At 41.3% G+C, this 25160-nt stretch overlaps 2 protein-coding genes across 7 annotated transcripts in view; one reads left to right on the top strand and one right to left on the bottom strand.

Annotated features, from left to right (window-relative positions):
- The first annotated feature begins 18 nt into the window (after window positions 1-18).
- On the top strand, window positions 19-21581 carry BLOC1S2 (biogenesis of lysosomal organelles complex 1 subunit 2). 4 transcript variants are annotated; one of them, XM_042792163.1, is made up of 11 exons: window positions 19-152; window positions 976-1092; window positions 1927-2046; window positions 2530-2634; window positions 3175-3759; window positions 7028-7081; window positions 10163-10217; window positions 14534-14615; window positions 16398-16583; window positions 18322-18491; window positions 20948-21581. In XM_042792163.1, the coding sequence occupies exons 1-5, from the start codon at window positions 101-103 to the stop codon at window positions 3204-3206; spliced, it is 426 nt and encodes a 141-aa protein (XP_042648097.1). In that variant the 5' UTR covers window positions 19-100; the 3' UTR covers window positions 3207-3759; window positions 7028-7081; window positions 10163-10217; window positions 14534-14615; window positions 16398-16583; window positions 18322-18491; window positions 20948-21581. The 4 variants fall into 4 exon arrangements, with proteins under 4 accessions (XP_042648097.1, XP_042648092.1, XP_042648091.1 ...); XM_042792158.1 differs by having other exon boundaries at window positions 3175-4722; XM_042792157.1 differs by having other exon boundaries at window positions 3175-7081; window positions 14537-14615.
- The window catches only part of LOC104365148 (cytochrome P450 2H1), a 46200-nt gene continuing 32119 nt past the window's right edge, over window positions 11080-25160 (bottom strand). For all 3 annotated transcript variants that reach the window (XM_032982180.2, XM_032982181.2, XM_032982182.2), the window contains 9 exons: window positions 20238-20423; window positions 18636-18798; window positions 17625-17774; window positions 15673-15833; window positions 15090-15266; window positions 14512-14653; window positions 14033-14220; window positions 13451-13592; window positions 11080-12965 (listed from right to left, as the gene is read on the bottom strand). In XM_032982180.2, coding sequence (XP_032838071.2) covers window positions 12784-12965; window positions 13451-13592; window positions 14033-14220; window positions 14512-14653; window positions 15090-15266; window positions 15673-15833; window positions 17625-17774; window positions 18636-18798; window positions 20238-20423 — 1491 coding nt within the window. In that variant the 3' untranslated portion in view covers window positions 11080-12783. The remainder of the gene's footprint in view (window positions 12966-13450; window positions 13593-14032; window positions 14221-14511; window positions 14654-15089; window positions 15267-15672; window positions 15834-17624; window positions 17775-18635; window positions 18799-20237; window positions 20424-25160) is intronic.

Here is a 25160-nt window from a genome sequence, read left to right as displayed (position 1 = left end):
CCCCCGCAGTCGCGCATGCGCCGCGGTGGCGAGGGGCGGGGCTACGGCCTTGCGCGGGGTGGAAGGCGGAAGCGGGCGCCGCGGGAGGGGGCCTGTCGCTATGGCGACCGCGGCGGAGGGGCTGCCCGAGGCTGGCGCGCAGCCCGCTAAGCGTAAGGGGCCGGGGCCGGGACCGGGACTGGGGCCGGGGCCGGGGCCACGGCCACGCGGCTGTGGCCACGCGGCTGTGGCCGGGCCCTGCTCGGACGCGGCCTACTCCCGGCGCGGCGCAGGGAGGAGCCGCCCGGCGGGGCAGCAGCCGCCCCGCGGCGGGGAAGGTGGTGGGCCGGCTGCGGGGCGGGCGTGCGGCTTCGCCTATGTCGGCCGGCCGGCGGCTGTGTACCGCGAGGGGCTGACCCCCCGCTGCCTGTCAGCCTCCTGAGCCGCTGCTTCGGCCGGAGGGAGCCGCAGGCCTCGGGGCAGCCTTTGCATTCAGAACCTGTAAAAGATGCGGACAGAGGGAAGAGCAACCTGTCCGGTTGAGGAAGAGGTGCTGCACTGCTCCTGCGAAGAGCAGAACGAGGGCGGGTTGTGTTAAGAGAGGGGTTTGGAGAAGAAAAGCAGTGATTATAGCTTTCCACAGGTGGGGATCTGTTGTAGCCCCTCGTGAAACGGACTGTGAGGGCGGTTCTGTTTTGAATCAGTGACTAGAAATAAACATTAGTAGCGTTGTGCACAAAGTCACTCAAGTTCTCCCCAAATTCCTTTTCTGACATCTAAGCACAGGAGGGGGCTGTTATTTGCAAGTGCAGTCAGGCCAGGTGCCTGTCTCTTAAATGCTCCCAAAAGTATTATTTTGAAATAACTAAGATGCTTCTTCAGGGAAACTGCCTGGGTTTGTTACTCCATAGTGTAGACAACTTACATGGAAAGTAGGTCTAGTCAATTTGGTGTCTGCTAATTTTCCCCTAACCCTGTAATGTCTACCCTGATTAGAGGATCCTGCTGTTGAAACAGCAGAGGAAGCTAAGGAACCAGCAGAGGCAGACATCAATGAACTCTGTAAAGACATGTTCAGCAAAATGGCCACTTATTTAACGGGTGAACTGACAGGTAAGGCAATGTAATACTGACCTCCAAGTAAGTTTTTGTTTCCTTTAATTTTCTTTTAAAGAGTAGTTTGTCTAAACTATACCTATTTAGATCATATCTAGCAAGACTGGCAGATCAAGTCTGGCATGTTGCTAGGCTACTAGCAACATTAAAATTAGTCATACTAATGAAGTCTCAGAATAGCACAAATATTTTTCAGAATAATTCAGTATGATATCAACAGCTTTTTAAAAAATTAGTTTTAGTCTTGCAGAAGCTTGTATGTGGAAAAACAAACAAAAGGGGTCTAGGTTAAGAGACTAGAAGAGAAGCACAACTGAGAGTGGAATGTGCAGCTGTTTTGTTTCTGAGTGAGAACAAAGATCATACGTTTTCCAACATTCATGCTTTAGAATAAACTGTGCAGCATTAACTGGAGGACTGCTCAACAAGTTAGTGGATTCCATATGCTCTAATTTTGAAAGTACTCCGCAGCACTACTGATTTTTCACAGATTTGAAGGGTAAATGGTACAGATTACCAGTGTGGATTTGTGCTATCAGTTTTGTAAACTTGTTTAACTGACAGAATAAGAGTAGGAATGTGGAGAATCAGTCAATTTTGGTCTTAAAAAAATATTGCAAAAGAGTAAGTATTCATCAGTCCAGTTGATTTTTACAGTTCACAAAATGTCATCTCTGTTTTTATAGAGCATTATTGTAATACCTGTATTACCATATAAACTATTCTTTGTTACATTTGGCTATTGTTTTGAAATCTCTTGTCCTCTTGAAGAGTCTGCACCCAATTCAAAACCGCATCAACTTTTAAGTAAAATAGTCTATTCTTTTTAAGCCACCAGTGAGGACTACAAACTCTTGGAAAACATGAATAAGCTGACTAGCTTGAAGTACCTAGAAATGAAAGATATTGCTATAAACATCAGTAGAAATCTGAAGGATTTAAATCAAAAATGTAAGTAAACCAAATAAGGTAGGGGTATAATGAACAGTACACTCATTTGGGAAATGAAGCATCTAAGAGTCAGATAGTTCACGCTCCATTAAGTGCTGAGGGAAAGAAAGCTCACTGGAATGGAGATGCTGCTATACAGTGCCAATCTTGTATATTTCTTTACAGCTACAGACAATGTAGGCTAGCATAAGAGAAAACACATCTGAATTTATGTCTTGTTGGCTCTGATAGGAAATAACACTTACTTTGATTCATGTTTTATTGCTACTTGTGTTGAGTCTATCTAATACTCTTAAGTGTTTCATACTTTCCTGGAACATAGCTATCAGTATCACCACTTGATTTTGGGGCAGAGGAAGGAAGGATCTTTTAAATTGTTCTATCTGAAGAATGTAATGAGAAATTCTTGTGTTTCAAGTGTGAACTGTTTCTTGGAAGTGGATTACTGAGAACTGACAGATACGATTTTTCTACTTTTTTAAGATGCTGCTCTTCAGCCATATCTGGAACAAATCAATCTAATTGAGGAACAGGTTGCAGCTCTGGAACAGGCAGCTTATAAATTGGACGCGTATTCCAAAAAACTTGGTAACTATTGTCCTCTACTGTTACTACCTAGCAGCATAGTCCCTTGCAAGGAGATTTAAAAAGACAAAGAAAACTGTTTTTAACAAATCTGAGTTGCAGAGTTGTCTAGGCTGCTTTTAAACAATGAACATTGTATGTGAAGTAGTAGGCGCTGTAAAAAGATTAATATAACAAATTATATGGAGATGGACTGGTACGGTTATTATTGAACTACAGCTTATTAGTGAGGCTTGATTTCTCTTTTACGATAGGCACTGACCCAAATTTTAAAGACAGATGTTTAATGCTGCAAATAGAGGGATTCATAAAGTTCCACCAAGCGCCCAAGTCCCCTTGGCTTAAATTAATATTAGTTGTCTGACTTAAGCATCTAGTTCTTAAAAATTTTATTGTACAATTGTATTTGCCTAAATGCTTTAGTAAAAAAATGATCCTCAGTGATACTGTAAATTAACTTGGATTTTAAGAAGTTTTGCAGCTTACAGGATTCAAAGCTGTTACGTATCCAGTCCTAAAATATTGTTATTTTTCCTTCTGCAGAAGCCAAGTACAAAAAACTGGAGAAACGATGAAATTACAACAGTCCTTAAGTTGGAGTTGGGCTATGAGTCAGACTGATTTCTATTTAAGTTGCACAACAGCGGTTCTGTATGTTGACAAGGATTTGGTTACAGCTCACATCAAGACTGGTAACTTTTTCGATCTATTGAATACAGTAGGCTGTATTCAGGCTTAAGGCTGAATAATATTTTCCTCGTCTCGAGAGGTTCTGTTGTCTCACTTGTTCTGCAATGAAAAGTAGAAGCCTGTCCTTAACCCAGATGTTGATATTGGTGATCTGTGTGTTAGTCCTATGTCCTACATGGAATTCTCAATCTAGGAAGAGCCCTCCATAACCTATAAAGACATTTTCCCTTGCTAGCAGCAGGACCTAAACTTCATTTTTAACTTCATTGAGCTCTGCATTGAGAAGATACCTGGGCCTTTGGAGTTACGAGTATGGTATTAAAAGCACTTCATTTTGGTATCCACCTTTATCTGTTTGAAATAGAGAGACAAATTATTACAATAAAACAACTTGCTGCATTTCTCTCTGGAACCTCAAATTCCTGTTGGAAAGATGATGTAAGTTGTCTTTTTATTTTTCAAAAGGTATGTTAATAAAGATAATCTCCTTCCAGCTACTGCAGATCATAGAAGAGAACATGTTTTAAACTCTGCATCGAGTGTTCCTGCAGTTGTATTCTTTGGCTGTCTGGACCTCAGATGAAATTGCAAGAAGTATTACTTTATCACATGCTCAGTTAACTTAGCACATCCTTTCTCTACTTTTACCAGTGGGTTTTAATCATAGTAGTTTTTGAAGAGACATGCCGAACACAAAAAAGCTTCTCTACCAGATTAATAGTGTTCCAAATGGTTAAGATAGCAGAGCCCTTGTTACTGAACGGGTACTCCTACTCCAAATTTTTTGTTTTTCCATACCTATTGACCCTGACTAGTTCAAGCTGGCTTTTGAGTGAGTTGTGATCGAGGATAGTACAGGTGCTGGTGTGGGAAAGAAGTAGTTCAAACTTCCTACAGGCTGTTTAGAAAAATGTCTAGTTAGCTGCTAGTGTGGTAAAGATCATAATGCTGCCAGTCAATGTACAGCTACTGTAAATAGTCAAGATGGACACTTTCCCCAGTGCTATTTAGAAGCAGTGAAGCAGATGGCCTTTGAGAGCCTTCACCATAACTTTAAAAGTCCTGGGTTTAAAATAGAAAATACTATTCTTTACGACCTTGATGTACTATTTGAGAGAGGGTTGAGTTCACTTTGAAGACAGGCCTTTTTGGAATGGGCAGTGTTAAAGAACAGGGTTAAGTCTCCCAGCAGTATCCAGCCTGTATTGCTTTTATCCATAATTATCTCACTGATGACCTTTCTACCTGTGAAAGCAAAGTAGGCATTTTAGTAGTGTTATCAAAGCCACATCCTCTAACCCAACAGGAAAATATACCAACAGATGAGATCATGTCTGTGTTGGAGGAAATTGTACCATGCAGGATTTTAAAATCTGACAGGCCATCATCTTAGGATTCATGGTACGTTCGCAGTTCTGCTGGTCAAGAGAATCTAGCCAGCCAGATCTAAAATCTTTGTGCCTAGAGACTGGCATTTGAATGATAGTCTGACCAGTGGCCTGCTTGGTGATCTCAGATGCTGGGTAGTGGTACCACAAGGTGGTAGACAAGCAAAAGTCCTCTCTCCAGTGTTTCATGCAGCTGTAGATTATACAAGAGCTAGATGTGATTCAGCCACTCACCAGTGTTTTTTTATACTACCATCCTTTCTCTTTGCCATTGTGGAGGAGAATTACAGATGTTTGGCTGCTGATGTAAAAGCTTGAGGGTGCTGCTTGGAGCTCCTCTGTTCCCTGGAAGTGCTTAACAGCACTTGCATGTGGTTGGAAGCTTAGTCCCTGAACCCATATAAGTCCCCTCCCTGTCCTCTACCCATCTCTAAGAACAGAAAAGTTACTGATTTGTATCAGGTTGGAAATGGTTCTGGATAGGTGGACATAATCTAGAGCTGACTAGCCACTGAAATGTTTATAGGGGCAGGTTGTTCTAGGATTGAAACAAGACCACTGATCTAGTCTAGTCATCTCTGATTCTCAGCTTTTTCTGGGAAGATGGTGCTAGAGGCACAGAGTGGATGCTGACACACAAAGGGATTGTTCTCTACTGCAGGGATGCAGCTGATCCTGCACTCTGGCTAGGTGCAGAGGCCAAGATGAAGGGGTGACAGGGTTGTGTCCCAAGCAATTGCAGTGGAGATCTGGCCGTCTGCTGTCTAGAGAATTGTGATCATCTTCATGTGCTAAAAATAATATCAAACACTTAAGTGCCAGTGACTTATCCTATTGCATGGCTGTAAGCCAAAAAGTTCTGCTTATGGCGGATAACCTGCAAATCAAATATTGAACATAGAATGGAACATGGCCCGGACACACTCCATGCTCTAGTGGCAGCACACTGCCAATGTAGCTGCAAGTCCACTCCCTTATTGGATATGGATCGTATGTTCAGACTCTCAATAGGAGACAGACTCCACAGATCCAAGTTGGGTATGGAACTGTATGTGTGGCAGCCCTGCTCTGTCTTAAGATGAGTCCCAGTTACCATCCTTTAACACAGGCTGTCCACATTCCATTTGGGATGCCATAACTCATAGTTACATAGTAAGAAGGATTCACTGTCACTGGGATAACAGCAGCCTTGCTGTGTAAATTCCTGAAGTGGTCAAGCAGAGCAACACAGCTCTGCTCTCTGTTTTGTGTTTACATCCTCTAGAACTTCCAACTGCCTTGGACCCAGTAGGGCACCTTTTCATCTTGAGACCATGGGGAGGCACATAATAGTGGAGATGTTTCAGGGCTGCTAGTCTTTATGAAAAGAGGAGACAGTGATGTGTCTCACCTTTCTTAAGCATGTTTTAATGTACCAAGCTCATCCTGTGGCAGCAAGACTTTGCTTACATAATGTATGCCAGGACCATGCTATGTTGCCAAAGGCAGCTATGGACATGACAGCAGCCCAGTAGGAAGTTTTTGTAACACAGGAGTTAGATAAAGGGATTGTCAGAGTGTTTGGGCAGACAGGCTTGCACTTAAGGATAGGCTAGTGCTAACTAAGCAAGAACATGTTCTTGGGGGTATGAGGTCTAGAGTTTTCCCTCTGCTCAGCAGAGAACTGGAAATCTCTGATTAAGCAGGTTGTGACTGTACAAAACACCACTCTGGAGTACACACACACTAGCTGTAAGCCCTAATCAGCACTTCTCAGGTCTCTAAAGATGTCTGAAAGCAGAGGATGCTGTCAGTATCATCGCTAAAGTTGGAATGGTGCTCTGTAAGATAGCTGTTGTTAACAGGTATTGCTCCTCACCCATTAATGCCAAGGGGGTCAAGGGGACTGAGTGACAGTGGATAGGTAAATATGGTCACATGAAAGTAAAACCACTGTATCTCGTTCCCTCTGTACTTACCTCACCTGGAGAACGCTCAGTCTGTATGGAGCTCCTTGGCCTGCCCCATCCCACCCCTTCATAGTCAGAGGCCCAGTGTCTGGTTTGTATGTTTATAGCAAGGCAAAGAGCAGGCTCAAGAATAGATCTACATATACTCCCGTGACACTACTATTTGGGTCTGGTCTTACAGAACTGCTGGCTTAGCCATGTCTTGTTTTAATCACAGATACATTTGCTAATTGCTTTGATGAAGACATCTACTCACCACGTGCAACCCAGCATGCTGTTGGGAGGCCCAGGAATCTGTGTGATTGGGACATAGAAAATTTCAAAGAAAAGTAATATGGCATTTCTCTGCTCATTGTCTTTCCTTGACAGGATTGCAGGAGGACCATGTGGGGACGATGTGTCAGCAGAGAAAACTTCCGCAAGGTAAAGCAGTAAAGGCAGAGTAAGGACAAAATCTTGTTCCTTTTGAAAAAGTTGCTTTTCTACATACAGAAAATAAAATGCTATTTTAAACTACAAATATGAAAACCTCTAGGAACTTTGAAGATGGAAATCCCTCTATTCATTCATTGCCAGCAAATGCTTAGTGTTTTCAGCTAAGAGAGCTAAAAAATAGCAAATTCCTTCACAAACTCTTGAGTATCCCACCTCCAGGAAGCCGAAATGGGAAAAGGAGCTTGTCCACAAGTGACTTTTTATTGGGAGGAAATTTTAGAGATTGAGTACCTGGCTGTCTGGAGGATTATGTGACAGTGGCATCCCAATTAGGTCAAGAGCTGAGGGCTGTGTTCCCAGTTCTATCTCTGAGTAACTATTCCCCTCTCTGCCTGAGGGCCCTTTGTGTGACTGGTAGAATCCAAATCACAGCAAGGATGGCAGGTCCTTGGAGAATAGCACCACTGAAGAGACATAGCTAGGTGTGTGTGAACAGCATTGTACTGGGGAAATGTATAGTCCAAAAGCAGAGGCATAACTTGGTTGCTGCTCAAACATTTCACCTGAAGAGTCTGTGAGAAGTTTCAGGTAAAGTACAGAAGTATAGGGGGAGACTAAATCTCTCTCTTTTCTTCTGCAGCATTTACTAGTGGAAAATTGTCCTGGTTTTGGCTGGGATAGAGTTAATTTTCTTCCTAGTAGCTGGTTTAGTGCTGTGGTTTGGATTTAGGATGAGAATAATATTGATAACACACTGATGTTTTAGTTGTTGCTAAGCAGTGTTTACACTCAGTCAAGGACTTTTCAGCTTCTCACACCACCTCACCAATGAGTAGGCTGGGAGGAGACACAGCCAGGACACCTGACCCAGACTGGCCAAAGTGATACTCCATACCATATGACATCATGCTCAGTATATAAACTAGGGGGACAGCTGGGCAGGGGCCACTGCTTGGGAACTGTCTGGGCATCAGTCTGCATGTGGTGAGCAATTGCATAGTGCACCATCATTATTAATAATATTTTTTCTTCTTTTTCTATCCTATTAAACTGTTTTTAACTCAACGCACAAATTTTCCTTTTTTTCTTTTTTTTCCCCAATTCTCCCCCATCCCACTGTGGGGGCAAGGAGTGAGCAAGCAGCTGTGTGGTGTTTAGTTGCCAGCTGGAGTTAAACCACAACAAAAATGTAATAAGAAAGTAGTGGGTGCTTGAAGGGAAGAGAACAGAAGAGAACAGAGGAAAGGGACTGCTGACAGATGAGAGTCAAGGGGCAAAGTATCTCATCAGAGTGGTCTGTGAAACTGCTTTGGAGCTGAAGCAGGTCTTGAGGACTTGGGCTGCAACTGCAAACCAGTTGCAGACCTAATCAGCCTAGCAAATACAGCTCTTTAAGCAGAAACAGAATAGCTCAGTTCCAAAGGAGGATTTTTTTTCCTGGAACCTTGAGACAGTTCTGTTCAACTGCTCTAACAGATTATTCTGAAGTCATCCGACTTTCAGAGCAGTACTTTGTGGAGATGTCCATAGTACTCACAATGGGATCTTGAACACAGGGTTCGAGGTTAAAAAGTATACTCCATTCTAGAAGAGTTTTCAGTTTTTGGACATGTGGCAGTTTCCACTAAAGATTTAATAGAAATGTTAAAAGATACCAAATGGAATGATTATCACAAGTGTATATAATGGCTTGAAGATAAATACATTGTTGTATTTGCAGCATCCCATCAGGACAAACATACAAGCAACAGTAAGAGGCGGAAGGCAAACATGCTATGAAAGTATGACAGGGTTTGTTAATGCAGGGTTTGTTAATGATCATTTGTCCCTGCTTTCTGATATTACAGCAGAACAAGGTTGACCTTAAAAAAGCTCACGAAGACCTAAAAATTAAAGCAGTTCATCCAAGTTTGTTGTCAGTGAGCGATTTTTTCTAACCAGTATGTTTAACCCAGATGAAATGAGAGCAGTTACCTTTGCACTGTTGTTTTTAGAGTAGGCTTTATTAACTGCCCATGAGGGTTACTCATGCTTCTAACCTACAGCATGTGCAATCATTTTAGTCTATCTCTAGTGGTTTCCTATAAAAGAGGCCACATATGCTGTTTCCTATAAAAGAGGCCACATTTTGGCCTATGAAGAGAGTTCAAATTAGCCTGTATGGCTCTCAGAGCTTGTTATTTCTTATTTCAGTGTGTGAACACAGGACAGGAGGGTCTAAATGTCATCATTTTTAGGGAGTTAATCCCTTTGTGCAGGGTTCTGGGGTTTTTCCTTTTCAAGCAGTTTTTCAGACAGCTGCAAATGAAACACATCAGGAAGCTGGGGCAGGGGCGTCAGCTGGAACAGAAATTAGATGCCACAAATTAGGCAGTAAAATATGTGATCTATTCTTTGACACAAGTTCTGTGGCCTCCTTGATCTTAAAAATGGGTAACCAATGTGTGTTCATGTGTGTGGGAGACTATTAGGGCCATACATTGCAGAGAGTGGAAAAGCTGTGTTCCTTGGACTGCAAGTCTTCAGTGAAAGAAATAAGTCAAGTGAAGCATACTTTCTATTAGAGCTTGAAAAGGCAAAAGCACAAGTGTGAAAGCTCTCCCTGGGTCCCTCAGTTGCAAGAAAATTGGACCCTTTGTGTGTGTGTGTCTCTACTCAGGGGATGCATGTGTATCCCACAGCACATGAAAATTGTGAGTTATGGTTATGACCCATGTGAAAAACATCTGTGGTGTATTTGTGTGCCAAACAGAAGATCCATTTAGAAAGGTGAGTCCCAGAACCAAAGTTCTTCAGTGTTAATCAGTAATCCAATAGAGAGCTTCATCCTCAGGATAATGCAGCACTGGTGAACCTCAGTATATTCTATGTGATACAAAGCCACTTTCAACTCTTAGGTCTTTTGACAGTCACCTGTAGCTTAACTTGCTACTGTAGAGAGTTATAAATGAAGCACTGACATCCCAAGAGGTCAGAATGTAACTTTGAAATTGTAATTGGCATAATCACCAAGAACCTTGATGGCTGTGGCTAAAACCACTGTTTTCATAACTTCCCTTTTAAATTCAGCTTCTGCGTGGAAATTCACAATTGTCTCAGCATCCTTCCCTGCAGGCTACAAGAGGTATGTAACATATATGTGCACATGAGGCTCTGGCGTGCCCTCTGCCCATGATTTTTTCCTCTTCCACAGAAAATTTAAAGATATTTGAGTTTACACCTGGCTACTCCAAACTGCTTGTATTCACCTTTGATAACCTCATCTCCCTTGACTCACATCTATCCTTAATGTCCAGACATACAATTAATGTATGTATGTCATGTTAATTTATAATACTAGCTCAGGCACATGCTATTGCCCTGCTGTGGGGAAAATGCCCAAGTATATTTGTTTGCTTCACTGTGTTCCTCACTTGGGGACACCTTTTAGTGGGTTTGAGAACTCATCAGTTCTTTTCTTTGCTGGTGCTTGCCCAGATGACTGTTGCTTCTGTAGCTGCTTCCCAGCTTCTTAGAGGCATCTTAGAAACTCGTGCTCACAGGGTGTTCTGCGAGAGGTGTTTGGGAACTAATAGCAACAGTGCACAGAATGGATTCATCGAGTTTGAAAGGCACTTCTTCATGTAGCCAAGTGACAGGACGCTGTGTCAGGTTTGTCGTAGAAAATTCATATAGCCCTGCCTAGGCCTGCACGTGAGCAAGCAATGCACTGTCTGTACAGTCCCAGAAGAAGAAAAAGTCTAGGCAACACTGAGTGCTGTCAGGCAGGGAGAGCGCAAGCAGTATGGCTTTATGGGAGATGTAGAGCTTTTTAATCATGGTTAATTTTTTAAACTGGTGATTTTCAGTTTAGTGGTCAACAGAGATTGATAAGCTAAATCCTATTCATTAAGCATTCAAATGTTTAAAAATCTGATCTTTAGTTTCCCAAGAGGTGATAATATCACTTGGTGCTAAAGCAAGTTAACCCAGAGGAATAGTGAGCAGTTACAGGGTTTTGTACCAATTGATTTTTGTACCAATATGCAAGCAGTGCAATTTTTGCATTGCTTTTTGTACCATAGATGACACAAAGGTTTCCACGACACAGTTTTAGCCCTCCTCTAATCTCAAAGCCCACTGCGTATCTTGGTGGAATCTCTGGGAGCTAAAGCTGTTTTCTTGCTGATTTGCACTGACTGCCTCCCTGCCTTTTCAGCATGGAGGAAGATGTCTGGAATGGGGAAGCTGCCCCCAGGCCATTTGCTTTGCCTGTTTTAGTCACAGAAAGGAATTTCAAAGTGTTTTCTTCTTTTTATCTGGTGAGAAGACTTGTAATAGTTGATCTTCTTCGGTATGTGGTGATAAACTAGATGGTATTTTCATATATGTTTTGTTCGTATTTCAGTGATTCTGTGACATTTGTGGCTTTTGCCTTTGCAACGACATGCTACCAGCTCACGGTATATCTAGCTTATTAATACTTTGAAAGGAAAGAAGTTGTGTCTGTTTCACATAAACCGTTAATGCTGTTGTGGTAATATTACAGTTGCTGTCTTTTTCCACATAGCACAGATTCAGCTCTCTGTCTTCACTGTAATCATCATCAATTAGACATTGCAGGGAATGAGATCAAGTTAGGAAATGCCAGTCCTACATGTATGCTCATGTAAACTCTTTTAATCTTTTTTTACCTGATTGTAACATTGCTGTAGTGGTCTTTACGTGCTTCATAAAATAATGGGAAGATGCTAGCTGCTGTTCATCTAGTAAATGGCACTGGGAGGATCCCAGTATTATTTAATTTGTCCTCTCTTGCCACAATGGACAGCTCTATAACCACAGTTGGGGTTCTGGCAGATCTCATAGGGTCAGTCCAGCCTTCTCCCACATTGTTACTGAGAATGGAAGTTCTATAGGTCATTGACCAGCTCTGTCTTCAAGCCATAATACATATCATATAAATGTGTGAAATGAAGGAGATATGTACAAGACTTGGAGACATTTGGGAGTATAAGCTTTGTGAAGGCAAGTTTTTCACTAAGAGGTGTTCTGGGATCTCAGAAAAACAATTCGGTGTACTACTACTTTATTTTGCAATATAAATTGTAATTTCACGAACCTTCAATATAATCACACAGGAGAGGACCCATCTCCCCAGTCATTGATAAACTCCATCCCCATCACAGGAGACAATATGTATTGGGGCAAGAATACAGTAGATATCATCTTCCAACAGAAAAGACCCACTGTTTTATGCTTGCCTTTATAAACAGGTCACAAACAAACAGAAAATACAGGGGAGAGAGGTATCCCAAGCAAAGTCTATGGAAACCCTGGAGTACAAGCGTCTGTTCCTGCTGTGTTGAGAGGATTAAGTGATAGGGGCAGCAGAAGCAGGGCTCTGAGAGCACTCGTTCACACAACCTGACATGTCAGGATGTCAGGAACCTGAGCTAGGTGAGGTAATGTGTCTGTATTATTTTGCACAGGGAGCTGTCTCCTTCCCTGTGCAGTTGCCTACTCTGTCTCTGTTTAGAGCTGGCTGTGATGATTATAAAAGCACCATAACATTTTATTTTCTAAGCACATTTCTCTCCATAAAGTATCTAGCAAATGATCTGAGTGTTTCAGTCTCAACAGACTGGGAAATGACTGTCATTCAACCAGAGCTTTCATGAATTTGAGAGCTGGCAACTGTCTTCGTTTGGCTAACGTGGAATAAAAGAGACCTCATAAGGTCGGGGTATATTTGCCAGAGTGCTGACTAGTGGGGAAATGTCAATGTCCTTGTGGTCCACAACAGGTTTCAAAGTAAAGTTCTGCAGGATGGCTGTTAAAAATATGAATATCTCCATCCGGGCCAGACCTTCTCCTGCGCAGATGCGTTTTCCTGTAAGCAAAAAATGATAAAAGTGAGGTGACAGTGGAGTATTTTGCTAGTAACTTACTTTAGCCACTATTCCATGAAAGTTCAGACATCTCAGAACGGACAGGCAGCACTGCATCGTTTTGGGGAAGCAAATTAATTAAACTAGGGGCTAAGTGTCTAGAACAATGAGAATGCTCAGTGGCCAAAAGCAGTTTGAAGGTTTTGGTTTCTCATGTTCTGCTGCTGTTTGATGGTAAGTTTTGGAGAGAGAGAAATTGCATGTCTTAGTCCCACTTCATACATCTCTTCTTGTAGAATGCATTGGAGGACCTTTTGTGATTGCTGAAAAAGGAAGTCAGCTGAAACTCTAGTACATGGATTAGAGCTGCCCAGAAGTGACTAGCAGATCACCAGTCATCACTGTACAGACCATGGTGATGGAGCCACTAAAATAGAGAGGTTCTAGGAGAGGATAGTCTAGGATCTGACATAGAAAGAGATCTTACCTGTGGAGAAAGGCATGAAGTAGTCACTCTTTTTAAAGGTATCATTTGCATTCAGGAAATGTCCTGGGTCAAATTTTTCTGGATTTGGAAATTCCTTGCTATCATGTAGGATGGGAGACAGCATAGGAAGTATGACAGTGTCCTGAATTAACAAAGAGAGAAGAAAGTTAAAATGGAGACATGCTAAAGCAAAGCGGCATTGAGAAGTTCCCAGATCTGAATGAAGGGTAGTCAAAGTTTAATTTCAGCATTTAATTACTAAAAATGTGTGCCATTGGTATGTCAATGATGGTTTTCTAGTGAATTTTAATGGTGAGTCTGATTAGAATATTTAGTATTGCTTCCAAATAAATTAGAACATTGATTGCTTACATTTACATGAAAAAAATAGAAAGCTTTATCTCCCTCTTCACATAGAAGATGAAGTCTTTTTGTTTTTTTTTTCATAATCGCCTTCCAAACAAAATTATTCCAATTCTATATGACATTTCAGTGGTTTAGAAAATAAAATGAAATACAATTAATAGAACACATAATTGCTTTCAAGAGATTATGATCTTTCTCAGACACAGTGGAACAGACCTTGGGGATAAAATAGTCTCTGAACTTGGTGTCTTTAATCACAGCATGTGGTAGATTAAGTGGAAGGAAATCAATGAATCTCTGGATTTCATGGACCACAGCATCTGTGTAGGGCATCTGGCTCCGATCTGCCATGCAGGGGCTTCGGTTTCGGCCAATCACACAGTCAATCTCCTTTTGAATTTTCTCTGTTAGGAAATAAATAAGTGTTGAATGGACAAGTCCATTACCTGTTTGCCTAAACCTCTCCCCATATTTACAACAAAACTTGCTTTTATTGCACTAGGAATATATGAATGTTCTTAGTACTAATGTCTCTTTCCTGTGAACAGAACTAAGGCTAATACATATTTCCACACTGCAAATACAGGTTTCTTTAGTTGGGGGACAACTGCCACATGTGGTAGTGACAGGAATTGTCCAAACTGATCCCATGATCTATTAAAAAGTTTTCAATTATTTATTTCCTTTTCTATTACCTACTATCTCTGGGTATTTAAGAAGAATCAGAAGTGCATGTCTCAGCGTGGTGCTGGTGGTCCCTGTTCCTGCAAGGAACAAGTCAAGCGTGGTTCTGCTCAAGGTATCAACGGTGAATTCTGAGTGACCATTCCCTTTCTCCTGGAAGAAGAATTGGCAGAATGTTTTGAATGACAAAGATAAGCCACTTGTTTAAAAAGGAAAGTCTTGTACCCATAATGTATGTTTATAAACACATCTAGTGTCCTTTCAAAAATACGACATTCAGTCTCCAGAACACCAGCATTTATAGTACTTTTACTAAATAATATTATGAACCTTTTTTAATATGGGAGGAGCATTACATTACATCAACCAGAATGGTCTTCAGTTTTCCTAACTTTGGCTAGTGCTGTTAATTCTGTGTTTAAAAATCCTTGATAGGAAAATGGAGAGGTAAGAATGAAGTTGCTGTGCCAAGAAAATCAAGTTCCCCTCTGTATTTGTAAAAGCCCAGTGCCCTGCCACAACTGAAAAGAAGCTGAGATTCAGGCAGTGGTTTTCTTAGAATCCAGTAAATCTCTTCCTTTTACATTACCTGTTCCATTTTGTTAAGAAAAGCATCAATGAAATCTCGAGGACAAGAGGGATCCAGGGTTCCCTGGTGTTCCGCTATGATTTCTAAAGTAAATTGATTAACCATTTCAGTATTTTTTATCAATTTCTGATGAGGCCCAGGTAAATATTCCATGACAGTTGGGAAGAAATTGTATAGCTGTAAAAATAAAATGATGAGAAAGCACATTCTGATTAATGTGGATACAATAAAATGTTCCGCTAACTGTAACTACGAAAATGGGACAATTAAACTGTTTTGGAACAGTAGGTTTTTATTAGTCAGCTGGATTTGAATGCCTTTTACTTTATGGTTTCACTTTATTGAAGGATAGACTTCACTTGAGCAACTTTTGCAATATTCTTCTTTGGACAAACAATGACGATTCCGTAAGGTAAGAAAAAACAACAGGAATTGGTTATTTAAATGCCTTTATGGGTTTCAAAAAATTTCTCCAAATTTAGGAAAATCTACTCCAATTAGAAATGAATAACATGAATAAACATTCATTAATAAAAGATGATAGTAATTAACAAATTTATTAATTAAATAAAACTGTACACACCTGTGTTTGTATAGAGTTCTGGAGATGATTGTTTTCATCTAGCAACTCAATTAAAGTTAGAAATTTTTTGTCCTCATAGTCAAACCGATCCCCAAAGATGATGGAGCAGATGATATTGGAAACAGCATGGACGAGGAAGTGGTTAGGGTTCAAGGGTCTCTCTGCAACAACAAAAAAAAACCCGGTATCTTGCTTTCAGTATTTTAGGCATCATCCCCTCCTCTGACACTACAAGGAAGTTTTGCATGTTCTTGAGACCAAGAGTTTTGCACTCCTTTGAAAGGATAGTGAAGGGCTTATCCAATTTATTCTTCTCTATGTGAAGTGATTTACCTGTTTGAATGGTTTAAGTATTTCTTTTGTCCAGTTCTCAGCCCAACACTGGTCTGAGCGACTTGGTTCCTCTTCAGCTGACACACGCCTGTCTTCCTTATAGACTGTTTATTAGAAATGGCCTAAAGATTCCCACCCAAGCCCAATGAAACCGTAAGGGCTTTGCCTGAGCCATATCTTTAGGTTATTGCACCTTGCTTATGAACACTGTCAGTGTAACCTAAGTTGTATAACCTTCTCCTAGGGGTTCAAATGCCTGAGATCAAAGTTTAGTTTTGCTAGCACAGCTTCATAAGCTTCTAAGAAAACTACAGTGTGAGAATAAAAGCAAGATTATACCCAAGAAAGAAAGGAAAAATATAATTGCAGACAGTGATATGTTATGTCTTAAGGTTTCAAGAGGAGAAACAACAAAATGAAAAAGTTTAAAATCCTAAAAGAAAAACAAGGAATCAGAAAATGGCAATTTGGCAGCACTGAGGATCAGCTTGTTCCATGGAACAATGGCACCAACCCTTGTCTGCCTGACTGATGTCTCCTTGGCCATTGAAGATTCAGCAGATGTCTCATCAGAGGTGGTGAGTATATTAATGCTGCCTAGTAGATAACTAGTCCTAGCTATTTATTATTTGCATTAAGAGTAAATAATGGCTTTATACTTTTCATTTGTATATATCTTGCTTGCAAAGCCTTTTTGCATGCAGTAAAAGATGCTGTAACAAGGTGAACCAGAGATGGAGGCTTGCAGTAGGACATAGGAAATACGGTATTACTGTGTTAGTGAAAGGATAAGAGTAATGCAGGTGAGAGTGTTTTCTCATTTGTAACAGGTATGTTTAATTATGAAGCCAGACTGAATTTTCTAGTGGCTCATGGGTAACAGTGATGCTTCAGCATCCTTTCAGATCCATCTGCTTTTTCCCCCATGCAGAATAAGCACACATTGAAGGCTGGCTGTGGAAAGGAATCCTGTGGTCCAGTCTGGTACTGTGCCACTCTCAGAGGAAGTACTTAGAAGTAACATTGTCTTAATACTGCCAGAAAACGCATTTATAGATTGAAACCAATGGGGTTACCTTGTGCCCTGCCCTCCAAAGCAGTTTATAGTCCCTGTTCCCATTGCACACCCACACCAATACTGGGAGTTATTGTCTGGTGTTCGCATGGACTGGACCCAACCCCAAATATCTGTAAATGAGTTCTCTGGTCACCCACTTTGTCAAGATATGTCTACTTAGAGCTGCAGGAGACAAGGCAAGGCAGGGCATGTTGCTTGGTTACCTGGTAGTGCCCAGCCCTGCCTCCATAGCTGAATTCCACCAGATCCTTAGCTTTGAGAGCAAGCTATTCCCTTTGCCACTTCCTGTCTTGTTCCTCAAGCGGAACGGGTGAAAGGATGCTTTCTAACACCAGTCTCCTACATTCATCCCTCCGTACTGTCACAGTGCCTTTGACTGATCCACTCCCAGCAGTGATAACTGTGTATTGGAACAAGGAGCAGAAGGAACAGCCACATGCCCACATCTTGGGTCATAGATTTGGCAAAGCAGCCCTTTACCCTGCATTGTCTCATTGCAGATACACAGGGCATCCCAGCAGGCACAAAATCCATGTCCTACCATGTGTGTTCTTTATCCTCTCCACCAGAAAATGAGCTTCCTCCTGGATTCGCTCCTCAATGCTCTTCTTCCCCATCCCAAAATCCCGCAGTGTGGTGAGTGTAAATCGTCGGAGCTGCTTCCAGGTCTCCCCACTGCTGGTCACAATGCCTGATGCAGGAAGGAAAAATAAACCTCTATGAGGAAACAGATTTTTTAATTTTCCTCCTGAATGGGAACTACACAGTAAGTACCCAACATGCAAAGACACCTCTCTGTGGAGTTATATCGCAATTACTATATGCCCAAAAATGTAACTTCTCTGCAGTTCTGGAGGTGGCGAATCTGATCCATCTGTTACAGTACTTTGAGTAAAATTGTGTTTATTCCCAGAATAAGAAAAACTATGCTAGGTTGTAAATAAGAAGGTAGCACTGGTACTGAATTGATCTTGGCCACAAGCACATGGCCTTTGCACTGACATAACTGTTCAAATGTTCTGTTATGCACCCTCACACTGTGTATCATTTATTCACAATACCATTGATGCTATACTATAGTACCATGAAATAGGTACTATTTACACAGATAAATGCCATAATGGGGAATGCCTTGGTGAATAAGGTCAGGGCCTAATGCTGAATATGGCTCTTACTAGGACAGCCTATATTATCTTGTCTTTGTTGTGCTGTGGACTTAACTGCATGTATATTGTCAGTATTTTCAGAAATGGGAGAATGAACGTATGATCTTGGAAGCACATTTAATGAACAAAATTTTAGCCAGAATCTGAAGCATGCTGAAAATAGAAAGGCACTCAGTGAGGCCAACCTGGGACCTTAAGCAGTTCTCCAGGAGTCCAATCTACTCAAGGGTCCAAGTAACGAGGTAATTTTTTAGTCCTTTATTGCCAATTTGTATGCATGAGAGTAGTAAATGAAATCCACCGTTCCCTCCTCCACTGCTTTCTCAGCTGTGTTCCTGAAGCACTGGAAGCATCAGCTTTGTATACTAACATTACCAGGGCTGTACCTGTGCCTTGGAAGAGTTTTTTAAGCAGTGGTAGATTGCCTCTTCCACTGAAGTCGTCTGCCTGATCAATCAGTGCTTCTTTCACAACATCATAGCCATACAGCACCACAACCTTTTGTAGGCCTAAATATATTGTGAAGACAGGACCGTATTTCTCGCTAAGCTGTAGGAAAAAAGGAACAAAAAGAACAACATGGCTGAATATTAATCACGTGAAAAGAAGTTTGTAGCAAATGGGCTTGAGGGCTGAAGTGCCATTGTCCCAGCATCACTAAGACATGGCATCGATTAGCAGCAGTGAAGAGAACTTTCAGTTATGAATTATAGTCAGGGGAAGAGGGAATTGTACAAGAACTAGGGGATATGAATGGAAATGGTGAGGTGTCAAGTTCAAACCCCAGAAAATAAAATAGTTCATCACAGGGCTGTCAAAACAGTCTGGAATGCCTTTCTACAGTGCACAGCGGATAATAGTTTACACTGACTCAAAAAGCAATTATAAACTCTTATGGAAGCAAGTGCCTAAAGGGTTTTTGAGCGCAGACATACCACAGTTGTCTCTAAAATCTCCTGGGCCACAGACTTCTGGAAATTGGGTGAGTATATCAGCGGAGAGTCACTGCATCCTTTCATTAACCATATACTCTTTCCCAGGCATCTGCTTTTGGCTACAATTGCAGAAATATTCTTGGGCTACTTGGTCCAACCTGGAACACATCTTCTCATGCTCATTTTGTAAGAGCAAACTAGATATAGTCCCAGGTTTTTTATGGTGGGAAACTGAATTACCTAGTTTTCTGAAATGAAGCAGAATGACTGAGGGTGCTCATGATTCTCAATGATTCACAACCACCAAGGCAAAAAGGAGCTCATATGAATATGTGTGCATCTGATGAGACACATGGTGATGTCTGCCATCAACACAATTTTGCTCTGAAGAACCCAGGGACGTCTGCCCTTCTCATCCATCTGCCACTATACCCTCACAAACCCCTAAGGAACAGGCACTCCAGCTGATCTCCCTCCACCTATCCCCACCCAGGCCTTGCAACACACAGGATTTGTTTGACAGATGGATGACATCAGCCAGGGGAGGGAATGGACAGCACAATTCACCTCCAAACTTTTTTGCTTCAACTCCTTCAGTCACTACTTCCATTTCCAGGAGTTCCTACCTTTCTGCTAGGGAGCAGAGGTAGCAAAATGGAGCAGAGTCCTTCCCAAAAAAGGACCAGGCCGTGTTGCCATCATGCTGAGGAGCTGGGCACAGGAGGAGTATAGTGACTATTGCAATAGCATCAGTGCCTTGATTGCAAATCCACTGCAAATTACAGCACTGCCATGAGGTAGCACAGGACTCATCATTAGTATGATTATTGCAAATATATAGACTTAGAATTGCAATATATAGACTTAGATATCTGGATTATTGCAACATGTAGACTTCAGAAGCATGTATTCCTGAGAAACCTTTTGTTTCTGTTTGAGTCTGACATTTGGTCAATGCAAATTAAGCTTGTGAATTAAGCTGAGACAGCCTGGACAGGTCTTTGTTTTATATGCAGTGGAGACAACATAGAAAAGAAAGAGACAGTCCCTTACCTTCTTCAAGCTTTTAGGCAAGTTCCATGGGTTCAGCTGGAGTATGTTTCCAGCAATGGGGAGTGTGATGGGACCAGGAGGCTGCTTCTCTTTTTGCGATGTGGTTCTCCATGAGGCAAAGAGAAGAAGACATGCAATGCAGACCAGCAAGAAAATAGTGGTCATTCCCAGGAGCTCCATGGTGGTCTGAGGAAGATAAGTGTCAGAAGAAACTGATGTTGGACCTATAAATCCATGCTTATTTATATGATGTGATACCAAAGCACATGGATAAAATTAGCCAATAGTGCCTTCCTACTTCTGCTGAGGTATGAGATTACTTATTAATCTGCTCAAGATAAGAATGAACAAACTAAGGATGAACTCTTTGTTTGCATACTGACTTTTACCTCTCCAGCTTGTGTCCCTTTGGTTAATCATTCATGTAGGACTAAAGAAATCATATTCTAATGCTGTCAAACAAACTTAAAATGCAGACATATTTAGAGCCTAGATGCTATGTATATGCTTAAACTCTTGCTGCTTGCCCTCATGTATAGATTGACATCTGCCAGTCCCTCTTGTATTTGAGAACTGAGGCTGTTGCTTTGCTGGGCCTGCCTAGTGCCATGTATGGGCCAGCTCCTGGGATCCCATACTGTGTTTATATGTAGCCTTTAATGTGGAAACTACGCTTACTCTTTAATTCACTTGCTTCTGTTCTCTTCCAGATTGGATCTGCATGAAAAAAGGCACCTTCTTAGCCCCAAAACAGACCCTTCAAGTGTATTCACAGCCTACAAGGGTGTACTGCATCTGGCTTCTTCAGAGTAGCCTGTATGGCCTGTGTTTTAGATTTATGACTATAACAGTGTTGATAACACACCAGTGTTTTAGCTATTGCTGAAGAGTGCTTGCACAGTGTTGAGGCTGCCTTGGTTTCTCACTCTGTCCTCAAACCCAAGCAGTAGTCTATGGGGCTGGGACAAGACACAGCCAGGACGACTGACCCAAACTGACCAAAGAGAGAATCCATGTCATCTAATGGCATGCCTAGCAATAAAAACTGGGGAGGTTTTTTTCCAATATAGCCACTGTTCAGAGACTGTCTGGTCATCAGTCTTCTGGCAGGTGGTGGTGAGTTTTTGCATCACTTGTTTTTGTTTTTTTTTTTTTTTTTTTTCTTCTCTTTCCTTAACTGTCTTTATATTGAGCTGGGAGCTTTTCTCACTTTCTCTCTTCCAAGTTTCTCCCTCATCCTGCTGGAGAAGGATCCAGAGTTTCCACAGTGGAAAGCTGGGTGCAGGCTATTAACCACTGTCTATTTTCTAGCTTCCAGATACAAATAAAAGTAACAATTTTCAATATTTGTTCATTTTAATATTCAGGATAAATGGTCAGAAATATTGCCCAGCAAAGGAAATTATCTGTCTATAATTTTTTACAACATCAAAATATATACCTTCTGGCTAATCATGCAGTGGGGAATGTGATGGGTATTGAAGGTTCTAAGAACAACTTTATACAGAGTAACACTTTGACAATTACATATGTACCACAACGAAACTGAAACTGGATCCAGCTTTTGAAAAGGACAGCTTTATCCTTGAGCCCCAGGCAGTGAGATGTTGCATAGTAAGTTGAGAGGCAAGGATATAAAATAAAATTTCTAGCATCAACGTCCTTAATAACATGCTTTAACTTTTGGTCATCCCTGAAGTGGTCAGGCAGTTGGACTAGATGATTGTTGTAGGTCCCTTCCAACTGAAAACCTATTCTATTCTATTCTATTCTATTCTATTCTATTCTATTCTATTCTATTCTATTCTATTCTATTCTATTCTATTCTATTCTATTCTATTCTATTCTATTCTATTCTATTCTATTCTATTCTATTCTATTCCATTCCATTCCATTCCATTCCATTCCATTCCATTCCATTCCATTCACAAACTGTGCAAGCTCCAACTAATTTCAAAAGTCTCCTGGGCTATCTGATTCACTGAAGCACTTTATGAAATCTGGGTAATACTTGTACATACTTGTACATACACCTTATGACATCCAACATTTGAATCTTTTCTCACCCCTGAGACACAACTACATTTGATGTGCTTTAGTAAGGAAAGAAATAGTCAGGGAAGGCTGGCTGGCTAAGACAGGTTTTGGTGGGGAAAGGTCTTCCTGATCTCATGAAGACTGTAGATCAAACTGCAAAATTATCAGCAACATTAGCATCTCTTTAGATAGGTCAAGTTTCCCATCTTTCCTTAACCTCTACAGAATAAGGCCTTTCTACACTTTCTCTTTGCTAAGAGGAGGCTGGGAGGTGATGGGGAGAAAGTAGACATGCAAAAGGAGTGTGCTGTGGCAGACACTCCTTCCTGCTGCTGTGGAGTGCAGCCCCTGAACAGAGAAATGCAAGAGGCTCTATAACTGATGAAGACTGGAAATCTGACAGCACTCCTAGAGAACATCCTGTAACTTTTAGTTTTTTGGCAGATAGAGGAAATGGAAGAGGAGACCATGTCAGAGTTTCTATTATTTTTTTTTTCCTCCATTATAGGGTGGCTATTAAGGGGGCTCTATGTCTAAGTAGGATGCCCCAAAAAGCAAACCAAACATTGGGCATTATTAAAAAAGAAACAAAGAAAAAAAAAGAGCACATCTTTATACCACCATACAAACCTATGGTGGACCTTTAGCTGGAATTCTGTGTGAATCTGCAATTCCAAAAGGGTGGGGTAGACCTTGAAAAACTTTAGAATAAGTCATTTAGGATAACTTAAAATCTGGAAGGACCGGTTAAATGGACTAGGTCTCTCTGGGCTGGAAAAGATATGAATGGATATAGCAGATATCTGTAAAACTATGAAGGGTTTGAAGAAGCTATGAAGAGAGTGACTGCTCATGTTTTCTTCCTGTATAGAGCTATAGAGCACTAAAATATCAATTGACAGGTTCTAAATGGGCAAAAGAAGGTGATTCTTCACACACCATGCCCTTGAGCTGTGGAACACCATTTTGCAAGGTGTATGTGTCCAAAAAGTAACCGGGCAAGTTTATGGGAGAAAAATCAGTTGAGGGTATTCAAAACAAAAATATGACCAATGGCTTAGGAATCACTGGAGACTGGAGCAGTCTGAAAGCATATTCCTCTGCCGTTACCATGATTTTAATAAGTTCTTTAGGAACTCATTTTTAAGGCATCATTGGGCAGGATTCTGGGCTGGCTTGACTATTGTCATGATCAGGTACCTCCATCCTCAGACTCCTATGTCCTTATGTTATAATGTGACATTGCACTAACCATTTTCATTGAACAGGTTAGCAGAGCAGCTTGTGGAAATAATCTTGCCTGATCTGCTGTGAATAACAACATCTCAGCTACTAAATTTCTAAACTCTCACTGCTTTCAGATAGGACTTTGCTTAGTGCCTTGTAGATAATCACAGTATCATCTGCTTTTTTTCTGGAAGCAATGTGACAAAGGATCTGCCATGATCAGCAGGTATTAAGGTTCAGTGATAACCTCAGCATTCAACAATTTGTGTAACACCCATATTTGTAACGTTACATGGGTAGTACTAGAGATAAGACACAAACTACAGCATTAGCTTTCATATCACAGAAATTACATTTGACCAGCTAGTTCAAAAAGCTTGGTTAAATATTTGTGTATGAACTCACTGGACCCAAAACATAACTCAGCTGAAAAAGGATGAAGTCAATGAAGTTCATTAGTTATTTGCAATACGTGGAATATTGCTTGTTTATTCTCCAAAAGGGCAAGAAAATTAAGCTGATAACAGCCTTCCTGTGGCCTGTTGTGTGACTCTACCAAGAGTAAATCATTATGTTACTGCTACATCCCATCATCTTTGAATAAAACCAAGATGTTTAGCTCTCAACTATGGTCACCATTAAGAAAGAACAAGCATGTCCCCAAGCCAGGCAGAAAAAAAGTCAAGAAATGGGAAAAATTATTGCCAGTGCTATACATGGTAAAGAGAGGCACAGAAGTGAAGGCTGACAAATTTCAAAGATGTTTGAGCTTAGCAGAGCTCCTGAAGTTGCTGCTCCCAGCTGCCTGCATGAGCAGTGGAGCTTCTTCTGAACCAGATGCAGAACCACCATGTTGTACAGCAGGTCATCTGAAAGGTCCATGCCCTGGGAGATAAAGACGTGAAGAGGCAACTTCATCAGTTGTCCCCAACTATAGCACTGTCATCATGGGGCAGAGAGCCCACTGTGCCCTTCCAAAGGCTGAGCAGGGACTCTGCAGTGCAAACAAGACAAACAGGACCTGAACATGGACCTGCTGAATCTCAGGCTATGGTCTTTAGGTATTCAGCAACTTTTAAAAGTTGTTTATCATCATCACAAAAGATCATGGAAACATTTAACTTGCCAATAGTCTGTATGTTCTGGAAACTGCATATCATAAAGAAAAATGATGATGGAAAAATTCACCAACTGACAGTTTAAAATTCAAGAAAAATTCAGCAATCATCAAGTAACAAAACCTTTGGCTACACTTCACGATATCAAGTAACTACAGGGATAAGGAAAGCAGATGAGAAATCATGCATTTAAAACATGAAGAAAAAAGTAACTAATGCTGATGCCAAGTGATGTAACATATGCCTTCACTATGCCTGTCAGTCTTGCCAGAGACAGAAGCACAGAGGTGGCAGGTTTGGGAAGTTAAGGGAGGAAATTAAAGAAACAAAACAGCCCTAAGTGACCTCACCACAGTGGCACAGCCAGTGCTGGACTGTTCTAGCAGGAGGATGGTGGTGGAGGAGGATTCTTCACTGTGGTAACACCCTGTTGATTGTGTAGAAAGTCAGGCTATAGCAATTTCCTCAGTATCACGCAAGAACCCCCTAGCATGATACAACACAGATGTCTGCAGGAGAACACTATTGGCTATTCTCATCA

The sequence above is a fragment of the Tyto alba genome, unplaced genomic scaffold (assembly GCF_018691265.1).
Source record: "Tyto alba isolate M040663 unplaced genomic scaffold, T.alba_DEE_v4.0 Super-Scaffold_1, whole genome shotgun sequence".
In the NCBI taxonomy this organism is placed as follows: domain Eukaryota; kingdom Metazoa; phylum Chordata; class Aves; order Strigiformes; family Tytonidae; genus Tyto; species Tyto alba.
This window is presented reverse-complemented; position numbering and strand designations above follow the sequence as displayed.